Source organism: Pogoniulus pusillus, chromosome 5 (genome assembly GCF_015220805.1).
Source record: "Pogoniulus pusillus isolate bPogPus1 chromosome 5, bPogPus1.pri, whole genome shotgun sequence".
NCBI classification, from domain to species: Eukaryota; Metazoa; Chordata; class Aves; order Piciformes; family Lybiidae; genus Pogoniulus; species Pogoniulus pusillus.
In genome coordinates this window covers 29,068,363-29,086,094 of record NC_087268.1, presented here as the reverse complement: position 1 = coordinate 29,086,094, position 17,732 = coordinate 29,068,363, and the positions used below count along the sequence as shown (strand labels likewise).

General features: G+C 44.2%; 1 protein-coding gene across 9 annotated transcripts in view; it reads left to right on the top strand.

The window, feature by feature from the left end:
* ST6GAL2 (ST6 beta-galactoside alpha-2,6-sialyltransferase 2) overlaps positions 1–17,732 on the top strand; it is a 60,737-nt gene that overhangs the window by 27,981 nt on the left and 15,024 nt on the right. For all 9 annotated transcript variants that reach the window (XM_064143638.1, XM_064143637.1, XM_064143645.1 and 6 more), the window contains 4 exons: positions 1,504–2,506; positions 7,869–7,966; positions 10,714–10,815; positions 13,645–13,819. In XM_064143638.1, the coding sequence (XP_063999708.1) occupies positions 1,504–2,506; positions 7,869–7,966; positions 10,714–10,815; positions 13,645–13,819 (1,378 nt within the window). The remainder of the gene's footprint in view (positions 1–1,503; positions 2,507–7,868; positions 7,967–10,713; positions 10,816–13,644; positions 13,820–17,732) is intronic.

Sequence of the window (17,732 nt, the reverse complement as noted above, 5' to 3'; positions counted from 1 at the left end):
GCAGGAAGAGGGACAGAGCAAAGAATGCCTTACACCAGTATTATTGCTAGTTTATTTTTGATGTGAAAACACAGCCTTCAGTCTAAACTTTACACTCAACTTCGATGCACTTTAGCAGCTTGCAGGAAGGTGATAGGATGTGGTGAGTGTGGTTTTGGTCCCTCCTGTTGGTCAGGTGTAAGCAGTGTGTTATCGGAGGTGTGTGTGTTGTTTGGATGCAGTGTGATGAGATGACGGCTCCTGAGGCACTGGCTGTAAATGGAATCCAGGCTTTCCCCCTGGTCGCACCATTAAGTGGCCATTGAAACAAAAGAGTGTTGGAAGGAAAACTCCTGAAGAAGGAGCTTCTTTTTAATCCAGGTCAGGTAAGTGATCTGTCACTGAACAGTATACTGAGCTTACACTGCAATGTGACAACTGAGGCTGACAATGACTGTGGTGTATGGAGGTGAATGATACGGCTGAAGATAGAGGGTGGCTGGACTTTCTTCAGCCATCTTTGTCACTGAAACCTACATCAGTTATTAAGCAAATGAGTTCATATAAGGGCATAGTGTGCATGACAGTCCGGCAGTGTTTTAGTGTATTTTTCTTGGAGCACAGGCCACTCAATCAGATTTGATTTCTATTTTTCAGACCATTACTGCACAGGCTGTCCAAAATCCCCAGATATTTGTATAGCACAGATTTCCAACTCTTAGACTGGCATTCCCTACCTACTCCCCTTATGTCTATCACTACTCTGAAGGCATGTTTTTGTTAGTTGTGCTATCCATCCCCTTGCAAGCCTTTCACACCTTGATGTGCAGAACTCCTTCATGCTACCTCAGCGTGTGTGCAGGATCCCTAGCAGAAGTACAACGGTTGCTCTTATTTGAGTTGGATTGTGGACAACAAACGATGTATCTTGCTGACACTGTGCCAGTTCATACCAGCTGAGGAAAAGAAAAGGTTCCACTTTGACCTTTAGTGTGATACTCTCCTCTGCTTCCACTTGATGATGTTCCAAGGGCACCATTCTTTCGACACTGTGGGTAGAGGAGGGCTGTTGAGCTGAGAGCTTGCGCTCCCTGCTTGTTCCCTTTGGAGACAGGCTTTCTTACAGTCCCATTGCTTAAGGATTTTCAATGGCAAAAGAGAAGACAGCTAGTACTGTCCTCGCTGTGCATACATCAGGCATGGGTTTTGCTTTTGCTCCCTTAATGTTATGCTCAGTATAGCAGAAGCAGGCAGGCACATGATCTCCCTGAAGGCAGGATCCAGTGTTACTGTAGAAACTGGCCACCAGCTTCTTTTGTAGCTAGCAGCTGTCACTGTGTGGTTACAGCCAAAGCTTGTCACTCCTACTGTGTCTGCAGGCTCTGGAGTTTGTTTCTGCTTCTGAATCCTCTGTGCTACAGCCTGGTGATTAATTCTGCACCCTCTATCAAAGCATGTTAAGATATTTCTGAGTTGTATCTATTTTTAGAACGATTCTTAATTAATATTTGATATTCTTTCCAGGTTTCAGTTTCCCTCACCAGTAATTCAAGGCACAGAGGAGCTGGTAAAGGCATTGCCATGAAACCAAACTTGAAGCAATGGAAACAACTCATGCTTTTTGGGATCTTCGCATGGGGTCTGCTTTTTCTGGTGATATTCATCTATTTTACAGATAGCAACACTGCTGAACCGGTTCCGAGTTCCTTTTCTTATATTGAAACTAAAAGGCTTCTGCCCCTTCAGGGCAAACAGAGAGTCATCATGGGAGCCATTCATGATCCATCATTTTCTGAAACCATCAATGGGAATGAAGTACTTCTTAATGAAGATCTCTTGGGTACATTTAAATCAGAAACTGGAAGCATTAAGAAATGGACTGATTTAGAAGATGCCTTTAGAAATGAAGATGAGTTTTTTCCATCTCGGATAGGAGGAAAATCAAAAAGTTCATTCTACCAAGTCAGTGACGATTATTTATTTGCTGCTGGTCAGCCTCGGTCACACAGCCACCTTCCAGAGGTAGCAAAATTCATCTCTGCCAATGGGGATAATCCAAAAGTAAGTATTTTACAGAACAACTGGAGCCATCACAGAAGAATGAGGAAAAGGAGCGCAAAGCACAGGAGAAGCCAGATGCTGGATGAATCTGATGACTGGGATGGGCTATACTCCACAATGTCGAAATCCTTTCTTTACAAGCTTTGGAAAGGGGATGTCTCCTCCAAGATGCTAAACCCTCGACTCCAGAAGGCGATGAAAGATTATTTGAGCACCAATAAGCATGGGGTGCGGTTCAAGGGGAAACGAAACTCCAAGCTGACAGGAGACCAGCTATTCTGTGAGCTAAAAGAAAGGGTGAATGTGAAAACAATAGATGGCAAGGAGGCTCCCTTCTCCACTCTTGGATGGGAAAAGCACGTTCCCCAAATGCCACTGGGTAAATTATATACACATGGCTTTGGGAGCTGTGCTGTAGTTATGTCTGCTGGTGCAATACTGAACTCCTCTCTAGGGGATGAAATAGGTGGGTGAAACGCATCTATTCATGTGCATATATATGTACACGTGTGTGCCCGTGTTTGTCTTTGAAAAGGTTTGTTCTTCTCAAGCATAGGTCTGTGAAGTCTGGTTCTTCTCTATCACCAGCATTACAAGAATGTGAGCATATGGACTTCAGTGAAGCTGTTCCCATTCAGGACAATACAACTGACAGAAAAATTAGGCCTGAAGTCATAAGTTGATTTAAAGAAAACAGTGCTTTATTATGGTATTGTGGCTCACAGTATAAAGGAGGCACAGATTTCATCGAATCTGCTGTATTTGATGTTTTGTTTCAACTTGTGTTTATTTTTTCAGCAGATTAGAGCCATGTCCAAGTTTTATTCCTAAAGCTATCTTGTACCTGTCTGTGTCTTGTGGTGACTAATAGAAAACTGCTTGTTGTACTGCTATCCCAGACTGAAGTTTTTATCTCCCAGCCAAGAAACAGCAGAGCATTCTGTTCACCTCTTGCGCATTTAGAGTTCACAGACATACAGAATTCAGACCCTTGAGTAGCTACATGTGCTGAGGTCAAGTCCCCTGACCTCTTTTCAAAGAGTGAATTTAAATGAGTTCAAGTATCCCTGTCCATTGTTTTTTCATTGCTACAATGAGTCACTGAGGTTGCAGATACGCGAAGATGTTATAAAGAATTCACCACTTCAAGGTGAGAGTCATGTGATAGCAATTCAGAAGAGAGTTTTGGAGCTAATCAAGTCAGTTTTATTTTTTGTTTACAAAAATTGAATGGTACTACTTGTAATGTCTCACTGGTTCTTCCTTTTAGTACTACACAGTGCTAAGAGCACTGGAAGAAGGATAAAATGTATCAGAGTTACTTCTTGAGCAACAGAAGTTATCTACTACAGCTCTCTATAAAAACCTTCTGATGTTCACTCATTAATCCCTCCATCTTCCAGGACCTCACTTCCCAATGCTTGCTTCATTGCACTGCATCATCTCTTTGACACAGATGGGTTTTCCTTTGACTCTCTAAGGTATACTAGAGCTGTTATCATTACCAAACTACTCTAATACTCCAGTGCAGCACTGATACCTGGCCAGCCTCCTGCTAAAGAAGTCACGCCAGAGTAACTCCCAGTTTCACAGGCAGCCCCACTGATTTAGAAATCTTTTGGGGTAAAAAAGATTAGCAGTTCCTCTCCCTCTCTTCTCCAGTGGGTTATTCTTGATTGAAACAAAAATCATCTGTCAGTATTCCTCAGTACACCCAGTTTGCAGCGTTTTGGATTGGCACTGTACTGGAGATCACATAGCTCGTTGTGACATATTTACATAATGACATATTACAGCATGTATCATGGCACATTTGCACACTCAGGTGCAGCCTAGGTGTGGACTTTGGTGCTTAATACCTGGGGGTGGTATGCCTCTGTGTGTACCCAGTGTCTTGGGAACACTCTGGGCTCCTACCGATTATCTGAGGAAGAGCTTTTGATTTAATTGAGAAATTGTCATCTGGTGCCCCCTAAAAGGAAGAGATGCTGCTTGGGAATGCCCACAGAGGAGTGTCAGATCTCCTCCTACTTGTACAGGGGAGTGTAGGGCAGAAGGAGTCACATAAGGTTGTTTCTAAGTGTCTTCCATGGGACAGACAGGCACTTGTCACTGAGCAGATAATTTGGCCCAGAACAATGGAGGGACAGCCAGCTTCTTAGAACCATCCCAGAAGAGCCTGGTGCAACTATGTGGGTCTTAATCACAGAAGTTTAGAGGTTGGAAGGGACCTTCAAAGATCATTGAGTCCATCCTCCTTGCTAAGACAGGTTCCCTAGGGTAGTCTGCACGTTTAGGCAGGTTTTGAAAGTCTCCAGAGAAGGAGACTCCACAGCTTCTCTGGGCAGCCTCTTCCCTGCTTCATCACCCTCACTGTAAAGAAGTTTCTCCTCATACTGAGGTGAAACCTTCTATGTTACATTTTGTAGCTGTTGCTCCTTCTCTTATTGCTGCTGACCACTGAAAAGGGATTCGTCCCATGCACTTGACACCCACGCCAGATATTTGTATACATTGATCAGATTTCCTCTCAGTCTTCTTCTCCAGACTAAACAGCCCCAGGTTTCTCAGTTTCTCTTCATAGGGGAGGTGCTCAAGTCCCCTAGTCATCTTTGTGGCTCTCCACTGGACTCTTTCCAGCAGGTCTCTCTCTCTCCTGAACTGGGGATCCCAAAATTTTACACAGTATTCCAGATGTAGTCTCACTAGGGCAGAATAAAGGGAGAGAAGAACCTCCCTTAACCTGCTGAACAGACTTTTCCTGATACACCTCAAGATGCCATTGGCTCTTTTGGCCACAAGGGCACATTGCTGTTCCATGCAGAACTTGCTGCCCACCAGAACTCCAAGGTCTTTCTCCACTGAGCTGCTCTCCAGGAGGGCAGCTCCCAGCTTGTACTGGTGCCTGTTGTTATTCCTTCCCAGATGCAGGACCCTGCGCTTGTCCTTATTGAACTTAGTAAGATTTGCCTTCACCCAGCTCTCCAGCCTGTCCAGATCTCATTGGATGGCAGCACAGCCTGACAAGATGTCAGCCACCCCCCCAGTTTTGTATCATCAGGAACAGTATCAGCCACTTCTCTCGTCAGCCATGGATGCAACCCATCGGGGTCCACAGATTGGTGTGTTTTAAGTTGGTAGGAGAGATCTCTAACCCAGTCCTGACTGACTAGTGGAGTGTCCTCCTCTCCAGTTCTGTTCCCTTACTCAACAGAGGATGAGGTTCCTGAGGGCTAGTCTTGGCAGTAAAGACTGAGGCAAGGAAGGCTTAATGGTCAGCGCAGCTCCTGAGAAGCAGTAATACACTGGAGACATGAGACCAGCGTTTCCCACTTAAAGTGGAAAATGGAAACTCCAGCATGTATTTGTATTATCATTACCGTGGCAGAGAAATTATACTTCCCTTGCAAAGTCCCTATAGTATGTGTTACAGTCGAGCTCTTGGTCATGCCTTTCCAACTCCACTTTAGTCCATGAGAAAGTGAGAAGAGTCTGACCAGGAAGAGAAAGATCAGACTGCACAGTATGCTCTTTTTTTCCTGTGCATATACAGCTGTAGGAGAAGTCCTTTCCCAGAGCTACATCTGCAGAAGTCCTCTCCCAGAGCTGGTACCAGGGCTGGCAGCTCTTGGTTGAAAATGAAAGCGGCATTGCCAGATTGGAGACACTATGGGTGGCAGCTGATGGTGCTGCTCTGCGGAATCAGCCTAGCACTCATGCTTGGGCACTTCATGTCCACAGGGGCACATCAAAGTCAGCATCATTAGGTAGCGAGCAGGAACACCCCATGTATGAATTGAGGGGTTTGGGCCATGGCCTGTACAGCCTTGGTTGAAGTCGCTGCTGGCAAAAGAGGGTTTTACCATTTATCCTGAAAGGAAAAAAGGTAGCAGCCGAGGACCTTTCTCTGCATAGGCCTTTAGCTCCCTCTTCTGTGTTCCTGTTGGAATCGCAGGCAGCAGTGTTGGTTTGTGATCTGGCTTTTCCCCTCTTCCCTTGTTTAATTACATGAGCTGTGCAGGTACCGTGCAACTACAGCAAACACTCCAATCATCATCGTGCTGTTTAATAGGAGACCAAATTATTTTGGCATCATCAGGAATTAACAGGGCTCTGTGAACAACCCCCAAACTTTTTATATCTTTGAAATGGCTATTTCCAAATACTTAACAAAATTAAAATTGATTCACTTAAAACCAGCTATTACCAGTATTAAGGTGCATCCTGACCATGCATTTTGTGGTAAAGGAAGTGGTTTTTTTTTCTTAATACAAAGAACCAGGATTGTCTCTGCATAGGCACATATGAAAAAGCCTCCAGTCCTCCTTAGCTTCTTCTAGAGAGTTGAGCTCAGGGTACTTTTTGCAAAAAATCTTCTCTCAGACCTAGGATGCTAGAGCAAGGAAGTGTGGCTGAGATTGGACTGCTGGCTTCATGGCACACTTATGTTTTCTTGTCTGGAGTACAACTACCTGAAAGGAGATTGTAGCCCAGTGGGGGTTGGTCTCTTCTGCCAGGCAACCAGCAATAGAACAAGGGGACACAGTCTCAAGTTGTGCTGGGGGAGGTCTAGGCTGGATGTAAGGAGGAAGTTCTTGACAGAGAGAGTGATTGGCATTGGAATGGGCTGCCCAGGGAGGTGATGGAGGCACCGTCCCTGAATGTGTTCAAGGAAAGCCTGCATGAGGCACTTGGTGCCATGGTCTAGTTGACTGGGTAGGGCTGAGTGCTAGGTTGGACTGGATAATCTTGGAGGTCTCTTCCAACCTGGTTGATTCTGTGATTCTTAGTGTAAAGATGTGAAAGGATGCAAGATACCAGTTTGGTAGAATCAGGCCTGAACTCCATTGAAGCATGTTGATAATCTCTGGAAACTTCTGCCACCTTTGTTTTTGGAGCTACACATAACCACATTTTAAGTCACTAGAGAAGAACAGCTGTATAAACTACATCTGGGTTTAGGCATTACATTCCCATTTTGGTCTGAATCATATTCTATGTTTCCACTGATAGAAGGGGTAAAAGTAGACCAAATAGGTTGCTGTTGACAGGGACAGTGTGTTTCTGGACAAAGAATATAATGTCTTACACCTTTTGGGGCTTGGAGATCTCCTTAGAAGAAACACTGGAAGGGTGATTATCTTATCCAGTGGATGCTTGCACATAGTATTTACACTTGACATGTAGCTGCTTTCTGTTCTACATGACTCAGAGGTCAGCAGCTTGTGGGTAGGCTTAGACATTTCAGCTCTGTTAGATCTTTGCTACCAAGGGATTGTCTGGTTTCTGTGTGTGAGCAGGTTTCTGGATTGACTTCCCTGCAAAGACTCTTCAAGACTTGTACCAACCTTGAGAATAAGTGCATGTTATGATTGATAGGTTTGGGGTAGTTTGAGATTTTCAGGTATTTATAAAACACTATGAAGCACAAGCTTGCAGTTAGGTGTTGTTATTCAGATGTGCAGTTAGACATGCTTGCAGTTAACATGCTTTTGCATGGAGTAATTATTTGTACATTTTGCAGTAGAAATTGCAAATAACTGTGTGTACTGGGTGTACTAATAACCTTCCTACATTGAGGTTATCCAATTAAGAGAAATATTTAACTTTTACAGGCTAAAGTAATAAGTTATTCTGAACTTGTTTTCTTCCAGTGGATTTAATAATGTGTATGGCAGATGCAAGACGATTTTTGTTGATGAATGTTCAGTATCCTTGGAATATCAAGTTAAGAGAAATGTATTTTACATTAGTTTAGATAGTCTGTTTTATTTTACTCTTCTGTATTACAAAGAAAACCAAATTACTCCCCTTATTTACGCTCCTAGATTCTCATGATGCTGTTCTGAGATTTAATTCTGCTCCAACTCGTGGCTATGAAAAAGATGTAGGAAATAAAACAACCATGCGGATCATTAACTCTCAGGTAAGGTCTTTGTTTTGTGAATTCCAGTCAATGTCACTTCTGAACAATATGATATTAATAATTTCTGAGTAAGCATTGAGTAATCTGAGAAACAGCTAGTGATTTAAGTCGTGATGCAGAGTGGGTAGAAGTTCTCCCTTACAGGGATTTTCACACTGCTGTCAGTGTGGAGTGATTGCAGTACTTACTTGATATCCGTATTTCAACTAATTGGTTTGTAAAGTTTCTTATGTGTCCTGCATCTCTAAAGGCTCTGCAGAGTGCCAGAGCCATCAGTGCAGAAGAATTTCACCACACTGCCTCCGGGATCTTCACAAAGCCTGAGCTTTGGGGATCCCAAAGCTCTTTTCTCATATTCTCCAGTTCTCCAATTATTTCCTTGCTGGAAGGTGAAAAAAATGGGAACTGAGTTGTCTTAATACATAACTGTAGGCAAGTTGTCATTCTTTTAAAAATTGGAGTGAACTAGTAAAAAACTTTAATGTACACTGGATGTTAAACTTCAGGTGAGTTTGTTCATCTGAATGGGAACAGAAAATGGAATTTCTGCATAGGGATGGCAAAAAATAATTGTGCACTGAGCTGCAGTGACACCTTATGGTTAAGCGTAGATTTTCAATATTGGGAAAAATTGAACCAAACCAAAACCAGAAGATCTCTGGTCTTGGGCAAACCAAACCTCTTTACGAAGTGCAGCCAAAATGCAATAACAGAGCTACTGTGAAATATTCTGACATAGCAAAATGGTGAGATTAGTCAACACCAGTAGTATGGATGGCCACGTAGCAAGCTCTCTGCATTCTGCCAAATGGCAGCAAAATGTTCATTGATTGTAATTCTTAGGAATTTGTGTTTTGTCTTCTTTGAATGACTGCCTATGTAAAACCCATCCTGTGTTCTCTGTGTGTATAAGTTCATATTCTTTGCCACTGCAGAGAGGAGTGTTCACTGTCATTCCCTTCACACTAGTTTTGCAGGTCTTTGTGAGACCACAGGACAGATTTGTGGCAGGCTAGGGTGCTCCTGACTCCCAGAGCCACTGTGGTGCACCCTCACTGGGGTGGTAATGGAGAGAGACCCATGTTTTTCACTGCTGCAGTGTGCAGCTTGCTCTCAACGAGGCCTTTCAAGAAAACACAGGGCATGGCTAAAATTCAGCCCAGGTCATCTCACACAGCTTCCTCAAGAATATTTGCATGACCACCATCTTTTTGCTCAGAAGCCACCCATGATGCTCTGGTCACCTGCTGAGAAACTGGTCTTACCCTCTCTGAGAGTAGAATCTGCACAGACCGTTTTATTGATAAAAGTCACTCTCCCTACCAGTACTGAAGATAGATTACTCACACAGGTTCACTGGGCCTTCCTTCCCTTCTCACTGTTGGAAAATCCTGCATTCAGTTGGTTAAAAAGGCTGCCGTGGCCCTTTTCTTCCCTCATGTTCTGTGCCGTGAAAGCCTGAAAGATGTGAAGGAAGCCAGCATAGCCACAGCAGATATTGTTATTCCGGTAGAAATTCATCTCATACATATGAATGCAGACTCACTGAGAGTGAAATTTGTGTGGACACCACCTCCAAAGGACTCTTGCTTAGTGAAAGGCAAGTAAGAGCTCCTTTGTGTGATAACTGTGAAACTGAGCTTTTAAAAGCTTGACCCTTTGGTCTGTTTACTCAGTACTCTCAAAAAAGAAGTTTACGTTCTCAGGCGAAAACCACTCTGAGAACTGGAGTTGGGGATGCTGATAGCAGCATGACTAATTCTGTACTTCTTGTAGAAAGCTGATAGAAAGTCATTAAGCTCAGAGTTTATGGTAGGAAGAATATTGCTATGGCAACAATATTATTTTTCTGAAGAAAAATATGCATAATCAAATATGGCTCATTTGATCCTAAAGAGAAATGAAAATTAGTAAGAATCTACTTGTCTGGAATGTTGATTAGTTTTTCACAGCTGGAGCCAAATTCACACTGTTTCAACCAATGGTGAAATCATTTGGATTAATCCTGCCCGAGATAGAATGTACCAGGGGTGAGAGAGATCTGGTTAGGCATAGAGGATCAAGGAAGGGACGAGCTAGCAGAAGTGAAGAGCAAACTTCATGAGGCAGGAGGATCAGGCAGAGTACCAGGAGATGTGGGAGGGAGTTATATGAGAGCAGCAGACCATACAGATATGACAGCTACTTCAGAAATAGCCATATCACATGCCTGTTCCTGGTGTTGTTTTTCTAGGTATACCACCTTTTTTAGTCAGAGTCTAATTTTCCTTTTTGGACTACATGAAATGAGAGCAACTTGCTGTTGAAATGAGAAAGTAGCCAAAAAAGGTGGTGTTGGTGAAGATATTATCCATAGTGGCTGTAGCCCTTCGAAGCAAGCTTCTCTGTGTCTAAGAAGAGATTCCTGCAAGCAGTCTGAAATACCACAGCTTTCATTTTCAAGATCCAGAATACACAGTACTGTTGATATACAATCACGCAGCATCTCAAGTGGTCCCATCACATTCCTCACAGATGGAGAGTAATTCAGCATGCTGCTACTTCAAACTGTCATGAGTGCTGTTTATGGCTAAGTGCTTTTTTATAGATACGTTTTTTTAAACAAACCAAAATGTTTAAAATCAACCAGAATTCAAACAGAACAGCGGCACAGGGAGGACTGTTCATTTTAGAGAAGGATTTTGCCATTTTTTTCTGAATCCCACTTCCTTTTAATGCTGTGCAATTCTTTGCATCTGTGTTTGCAGATTCTCACCAATCCAAATCATCACTTTGTTGACAGCTCCTTGTACAAGGACGTTATCTTGGTAGCTTGGGATCCTGCCCCCTACTCTGCAAATCTGAACGTGGTAAGATGTGTGCTTCTGCCTTCCTTCCCAATCAGTCTGAAAGCACTGGAGAAAAGTGAGTGTGCTTACTGCAGTCTTCTGAATTCTCCTCTCTGCCTGAGGAGTGGGGAATGCTATGTCTGCATGAATTGGGCCAAATCTTTTTAGTAGCCAGCACTTCTGTTGGAGTTGACTGACCTGAGATGCTAGGATAAATGGATAATTTTGGTATTTTTTGATAAAATACTGCTATTTTCACAAAACAGTGAGATTTCTGTGGGTTTTCCAGGGGGGAAACATTGCTAGTTTTCAGAAGGACATTTTATCAGGGAAGCTGAAGAATTGCATCCACTCTTTCTCCACCTTCTCCTCTGCCTTCTCAGACGAAATATAACACCCTAACGAAAATCTCTGTTGGCACCTTCCTCATTTCTCAAGCATCCTCCCCACCAGTCTTCCTTTTGTGTCCACTCCCCCACAGCCATCTGTGCCCCACTATATACCCCCTCTCTGAAAGCAACAGACATCCATCTGGTTGTCACTGGAGGAGTCTCTGCTTTGGCTGGTGCTGTAGCTCTGGTGGATCATTTGATCTGATGGTTCTTGGCAGGGGGAGCTCAGAGCTGAACAGGCTGCAAAATAGAAAGTAAACCTCTATCTGCTGAACTCCCTCGGCAACAGATGCCAGAGGCTGCCTGCCTCCTACACAGGCTGCCATCAGCCTGCTTCATGACCAGTTCTTGTGTCAAGGCTCTTTGAACCCCTCATTTAACAGGCCTGCAAGGGAGAGATAATGTTGGCTCATCCTGCTGCAGTCTCTGCATGAAGAAGGGATTGCTCTGGATGTCATGGAAGTAGAGATTAAGGATGACCAGGTTGAGTCCCTATCAGTAAGAATTAGGGGAAGGCCAACAAGGCTGACATCCTGGTTGGAGTCTGTTACAGACCACCCAACCAGGAAGAAGCTGGAGGCTGCCTCAGGATCACCTGCCCTTGTTCTTGTGGGTGACTTTAACATGCCAGACATCTGCTGGGACTTTAACCCTGCAGAGAAGAGGCAGTCTAGAAGGTTCCTAAAGTGTTTGGGGGACAACTTCTTATCTCAGCCATTAAGCGAACCTACCAGAGGTGCAGCCCTGCTTGACCTGCTGTTCATGAGGGGCTGGTGAAAGATGTGGTGGTTGGAAGCTGCCTGGGGTCCAGTGACCATGAAATGATTAGAGTTTTCAATATATGGTGAGATCAGGAGGGGCATCAACAAGACCTCCACACTGGACTTCAGAAGGGCAGACTTTGGCTTATTTGAGGAACTAACTCAGGAAGTTCCTTGGGAAACAGCCCTTAAAAACAAAGGGGTCCAGGAAGGCTGGGCCTACTTAAAGAAAGAACTCTTGAAAGTGCAGGAGCAGCCATCACAAAGCACCTACAGGATGGCCAAGGGATCAGGCCTAGACAGCATGGGTTTAGGAAGGGCAGGTCCTGCTTGACCAACCTGATCTTTTATGATCAGGTTATCTGCCTGGTGAATGTGGGGAGGGCTGTGGATGTAGTTTACCTACAACAAAGCCTTTCACACTGTCTGCCACAACAAGCTCCTGGCAAAGCTGGCTGCTTGGACAGATTCACTCTGAAATGGGTCAAGAACTGGCTAGAGGGCTGGGCCCAGAGAGTGGTGGTGAATGGTGCCACATCCAGTTGGCAGCTGTCGCTAGTGGTGTCCCCCAGGGATCAGTGCTGGGCCCCATCCTGTTCAGCGTCTTCATTGATAATCTGGATGAGGGGATTGAGTCCAGTGTCAGTAAGTTTGCAGATGACACCAAACTAGGAGCAGGTGTTGATTTGCTGGAGAGTAGGAGAGCCCTGCAGGGGGACCTTGACAGACTGAATGAATAGGCAGAGGCCAATGGAATGACATTTGACAAGGCTAAGTGCAGGGCTCTGCACTTTGGCCACAACAACCATAAGCAGTGCTACAGGCTGGTGACAGAGTGGCTGGAGAGCAGCCAGGCAGAAAAGGACCTGGGGATACTGGTAGGGAGTAGCTGAATCTGAGCCAGCAGTGTGCCCAGGTGGCCAGGACAGCCAATGGCATCCTGGCCTGCATCAGGAACAGTGTGGCCAGTAGGACAAGGGAGGTTATTCTGCTCCTGTACTCAGCACTGTTCAAGCCACACTTTGAGTACTGTGTCCAGTTCTGGGCCCCTCAATTCCAGAGAGATGTTGAGATACTGGAACATGTCCAGAGAAGGCTGGTGAGGGGCCTGGAACACAAACCCTCTGAGGAGAGGTTAAGGGAGCTGGGGGTGTTTAGCCTGGAGAGGAGGAGGCTCAGGGGGGACCTCATTGCTGCCTACAACTACCTGAAGGGAGGTTGTAGCCCGGTGGGGGTTGGTCTCTTCTGCCAGGCAACCAGCAACAGAACAAGGGGACACAGTCTCAAATTGTGCTGGATGTTAGGAGGAAGTTCTTGAAAGAGAGAGTGATTGGCATTGGAATGGGCTGCCCAGGGAGGTGGTGGAGTTGCCGTCCTGGAGGCATTCTAGAAAAGACTGGATGAGGCTCTTGGTGCCATGGTCTAGTTGACTGGACAGGGCTGAGTGCTAGCTTGGATTGGATGATCTTGGAGGTCTCTTGCAGCCTGGTTGATTCTATGATTCCATGAAACAGAAAACAGCTCACATACAGGACTGGCTTTCTAGCAGAAGCATCCACCAGTGCAGGCTGCTTTGCTACCTTTGCTTCTGTTCTGAAGAACCCAAATGAAGCTTGTTAAGACTGATGTACATGTAATGCTTGAAACACATCTTGATACTGTAAGATTCTGAAAAATGCTTACTTTTTCCCTCACAGTGGTATAAGAAGCCAGACTACAATCTCTTCACTCCCTACGTACAGCATCGCAGGAAGAATCCAAACCAGCCGTTTTACATTCTCCATCCTAAGTTTATATGGCAGCTCTGGGACATCATTCAGGAGAACACTAAAGAGAAGATACAGCCCAACCCTCCTTCTTCAGGTTTTATTGGTAGGTGTATCAAGGATAGGCCCAACTGACATAATAGATGAAAAATAGTTTTAAGATTGTAAATGAGTCCATTGCCTGAGGATCGAGCCCATACACATGTACCAGTTCTGGGCTCCTCAATTCAAGAGAGGTGTTGAGATACTATGATTCTACTGTTGCTTCTTGGTGCTATGTGCAGAAGCAATGTCTAGCTAAAACACAGTATGAGACCTAGAAAGCAGCTGGGTGAATTTCCTGTTCTGCTTTCTTGCCCCTCATATCTGTATTTATAAAACATGTGTATATCTGTGAGAAATATGTACTTTATGACTTTCTACTCTGTTGTGAAGTTCTTTGTTGTGACCACAGAGCAGACAGGTCTGGTGCATCTGACAAGTGAAAGCAGATCATACAAAGAGAATGAAATCAGACAGGCCAAGCTTTGTTCCCTAAACAGGTAAAGGAATGGGACTTCCCATGCTCTCTCATAGCTTCCAGTGTTCAGCTGAAACGTGCTCAAAGCATCTCTGTTCTTACACTTGAAAGGCTATAGTTTCACAGTATTTTTTGGTCCTTCCTTAGCATTTCTTGGGGATAATTGAGCATTGTGCCCACTGTTCATAGAGCATAATGACTTACCTGATGCATAGTGGGTCCTGAATGTGAATGTGTAAAGGATGGAAGTAGTCAGAGTAGCAAGGCTGGGTCTTGCTCATGGTTCTAGAGATACAGAGCACAACAGAGCTCCAAATACATCTTCTGCTTTGGAAACTCCATCCTTTCCTCCTCGTCACTGTCTCTCTGCTTGCTGTGGTCAGAAAATGCCTATTTCATTCTTTCTATTTGAATCTGAGAGCAAAGATACCTGAGATTGCATCCAGTGTGGGAGAATGAGTTCTAAGTATTCATTTGAGGCTCTGCATGCAGTAGTGGCATCCTAGGATGTTGTGGGGGAGTCACCAAAGGCCTTAAGGAAGGTGCTATAGCTCTTGGAGAGATGTCATTAAAGTGTCTGGGAAATGCCTGGCTGTGACCAGAGTGAGTTGTGTTTACCTGGAGCATGAGTGTAAAGAGGAGGCCTCGTGTTTTGGAGGAGATAGCTTGGCAGTTGCTTATTTCTTGAAGTGAAATTTTGGGAACATGCTTGTAAAAATTCCTAAGATTGCTCATGTGGAATGATCTCACCAGCTGCTTTCACTTTTTTCAAAAGCATTTTGTGGAGTAAGAAATTTCTTGATAAAAATAGGTTAACAGCTGCTGATCACAAGAATAATGAAGACAATCACTGTGCTGTCAATCCATACTTCCACCATATGTAAGAAACTCTTTAAAAGCTTTCTTTGAAGAAGCAGTCTTAATTTTACTATAAGAATAGACCAGTAATCTTCAACCCCAAGTCTACATGTTCCTGACAAAAAATATCTCTCAAGCAGAGGAAGCTTTAAAATTACCAATTATTAAACAAGCAATAACATCAACCATAAAAGCTATACAGATAAATATACTCTGTGTACAAAAGCAAATTTACCTCCTTCTCTACTGGAAATTTTATTGACATTGTTCTTTCCCAAAGTATGTGCTTAGACATTTTGCTAATGCTGTTATTAGCTTTAAGAAAACAAGGCAGTAAGACAAGATTTTGGGGAGTTATATCAAACTTAATTTATAACTAGCAACCGCAAGCAGTGCTACAGGCTGGGGACAGAGTGGTTGGAGAGCAGCCAGACAGAAAGGGACCTGGGGATACAGGTAGATAGTAGCTGAAGATGAGGCAGCAGTGTGCCCAGGTGGCCAAGAGAGTCAATGGCATCCTGGCCTGCATCAGGAACAGTGTGGCCAGTAAGACAAGGGAGGTTATTCTTCCCCTGTACTCAGAACTGGTCAGGCCACACCTTGAGTACTGTGTCCAGTTCTGGGCTCCTCAATTCAAGAGAGATGTTGAGGTGCTGGAATGCGTCCAGAGAAGGGCAACAAAGCTGGTGAGGGGCCTGGAACACAAACCCTATGAGGAGAGGCTGAGGGAGCTGGGGGTGTTTAGCCTGGAGAGGAGGAGGCTCAGGGGTGACCTCATTGCTGTCTACCAGTACCTGAAGGGAGGCTGTAGCCAGGTGGGGGTTGGTCTCTTCTGCCAGGCAACCAGCAATAGAACAAGGGGACACAGTCTCAAATTGTGCTGGAGGTATAGGCTGGGTGTTAGGAGGAAGTTCTTGACAGAGTGATTTGCCATTGGAATGGGCTGCCCAGGGAGGTGGTGGAGTTGCAATCCCTGGAGGTGTTCAAGAAAAAGCTGGAGGAGGCACTGAGTACCATGGTCCAGTTGACTGGATAGGGCTGGGTGCTAGGTTGTACTGGATAATCTTGGAGGTCTCTTCCAACCTGGTTGATTCTATTATTATATGATTTTAAATATTTTGTTAGGGAGAGGCTTACTGATGTAGTATCCTTATTGAATGCGTGTCTATGCATAGCATGTGTAACATAATAAGAACAGGGGGACAGCACAGAAATAGCAACTGAGTATTGTCAAAGGTAGATATAAAGGACAAGATAAAGCATGAAAAATGCAGTGCAGCTTGGCAGAAATCTGAAAAGTTATGTTGGTCTTCAGATCAGGTATCTCTCAATTCATGCAGCAGATTATCCAATTGGAACCGAAGCTGGCAGACACAACTGAGTGCACTGGTATGAAAAGTGTATCCTGATTATTGATCTGCTACCTGATTCTTTTAACATGTATGCAATTATTTCCTAGAAAATTAATAGAATGAATGGGGGGTGATGGCCATTGTAAAATATTAATCTTAATTTCAAAAATATAATGGGAAAATGGTTTATTAAATAGCCATGCTGCTAATACAGTCATGTTCCAAACAGCTGTATGAATCACAGAATGGTAGGGGTTGGAAGTGACCTCCAGAGATGATTGAGTCCAACCTCCCTGCTAAAACAGAGTCACCTAGGACAGGTCACACAGAAATGCTTCCAGTTGGTTTTTGAAAGTCTCCAGACAAAGAGACTCCACAACCTCTCTGGGCAGCCTGTTCCAGTGCTCTGTCACCCTCACTATAAAGAAGTGTCTCCTCCTAAAGGAAGACAGGCTGTTGTTAAATAGAGAGTGTGTGACTTGTCACAGGCAGAGGGACCTGTACCTCTGAATCTGAACTCTTTATAGCATGGACTATGGTGACTTTAATCACTTTGTTAGAACAACTTATTAAAAGTCTGGTCCAGTGCTCTTCAATTAGAACAAATAGAGATTCTGTGCAGGGATCTGGTTTGTCCCTATTTACGCCAGCCAAAAGTCAGGAAGCCCTTTGTGAGCTGTGGTTACTTGTGGAGGAAGAGCTGTGGTTCCTCAAATCACTGTCATTGCCAGTAACACGGTAAAATAAAATTATTCTGGGTCAAGTGAAGCACTTTTGTTGAAACTTTTTTAACCCTTTGTAACTCCAGTTTACAAAGTAAAAGTCTTTCCAAGAGGAACATGCTTGGTGGAATGTAGTTCCTACAGTGTTCTTCAGCAGCAGTTAGTCAGCATCCTTCAGCAGTGATTGGTGTCAGGGGAATCTTCTGACATTGTTAATAGCTGTATTAAAGTACTTAAGTCACATTATTATTAAGTCTCTTGAAAAGGGGTCAGTGGCTTATTTGTGAGGAAGAGGTATTCTCTCACATGCTGTGACTTCAGGGGAATGAAATACTGAAAAGAGGTAGGACCTTTCCCCTGGTTTCTTCACCTCATGGGAGAGAGAGATAACATTTTAAGAATGTGCACTTCTTTGGAGTGTGAGATGCTCTGTTGGCAGAATTCCCTCCTGGAGCCCCTGGCTCCCCAAAACTTGGCATACATTAGCTCTGCACCAGCATTTTGCTGAAGAAGCATCATAATAGCTGGTGGCTGGGGTGAGCGAAGCTCAGCACATGTGCCAGCTGC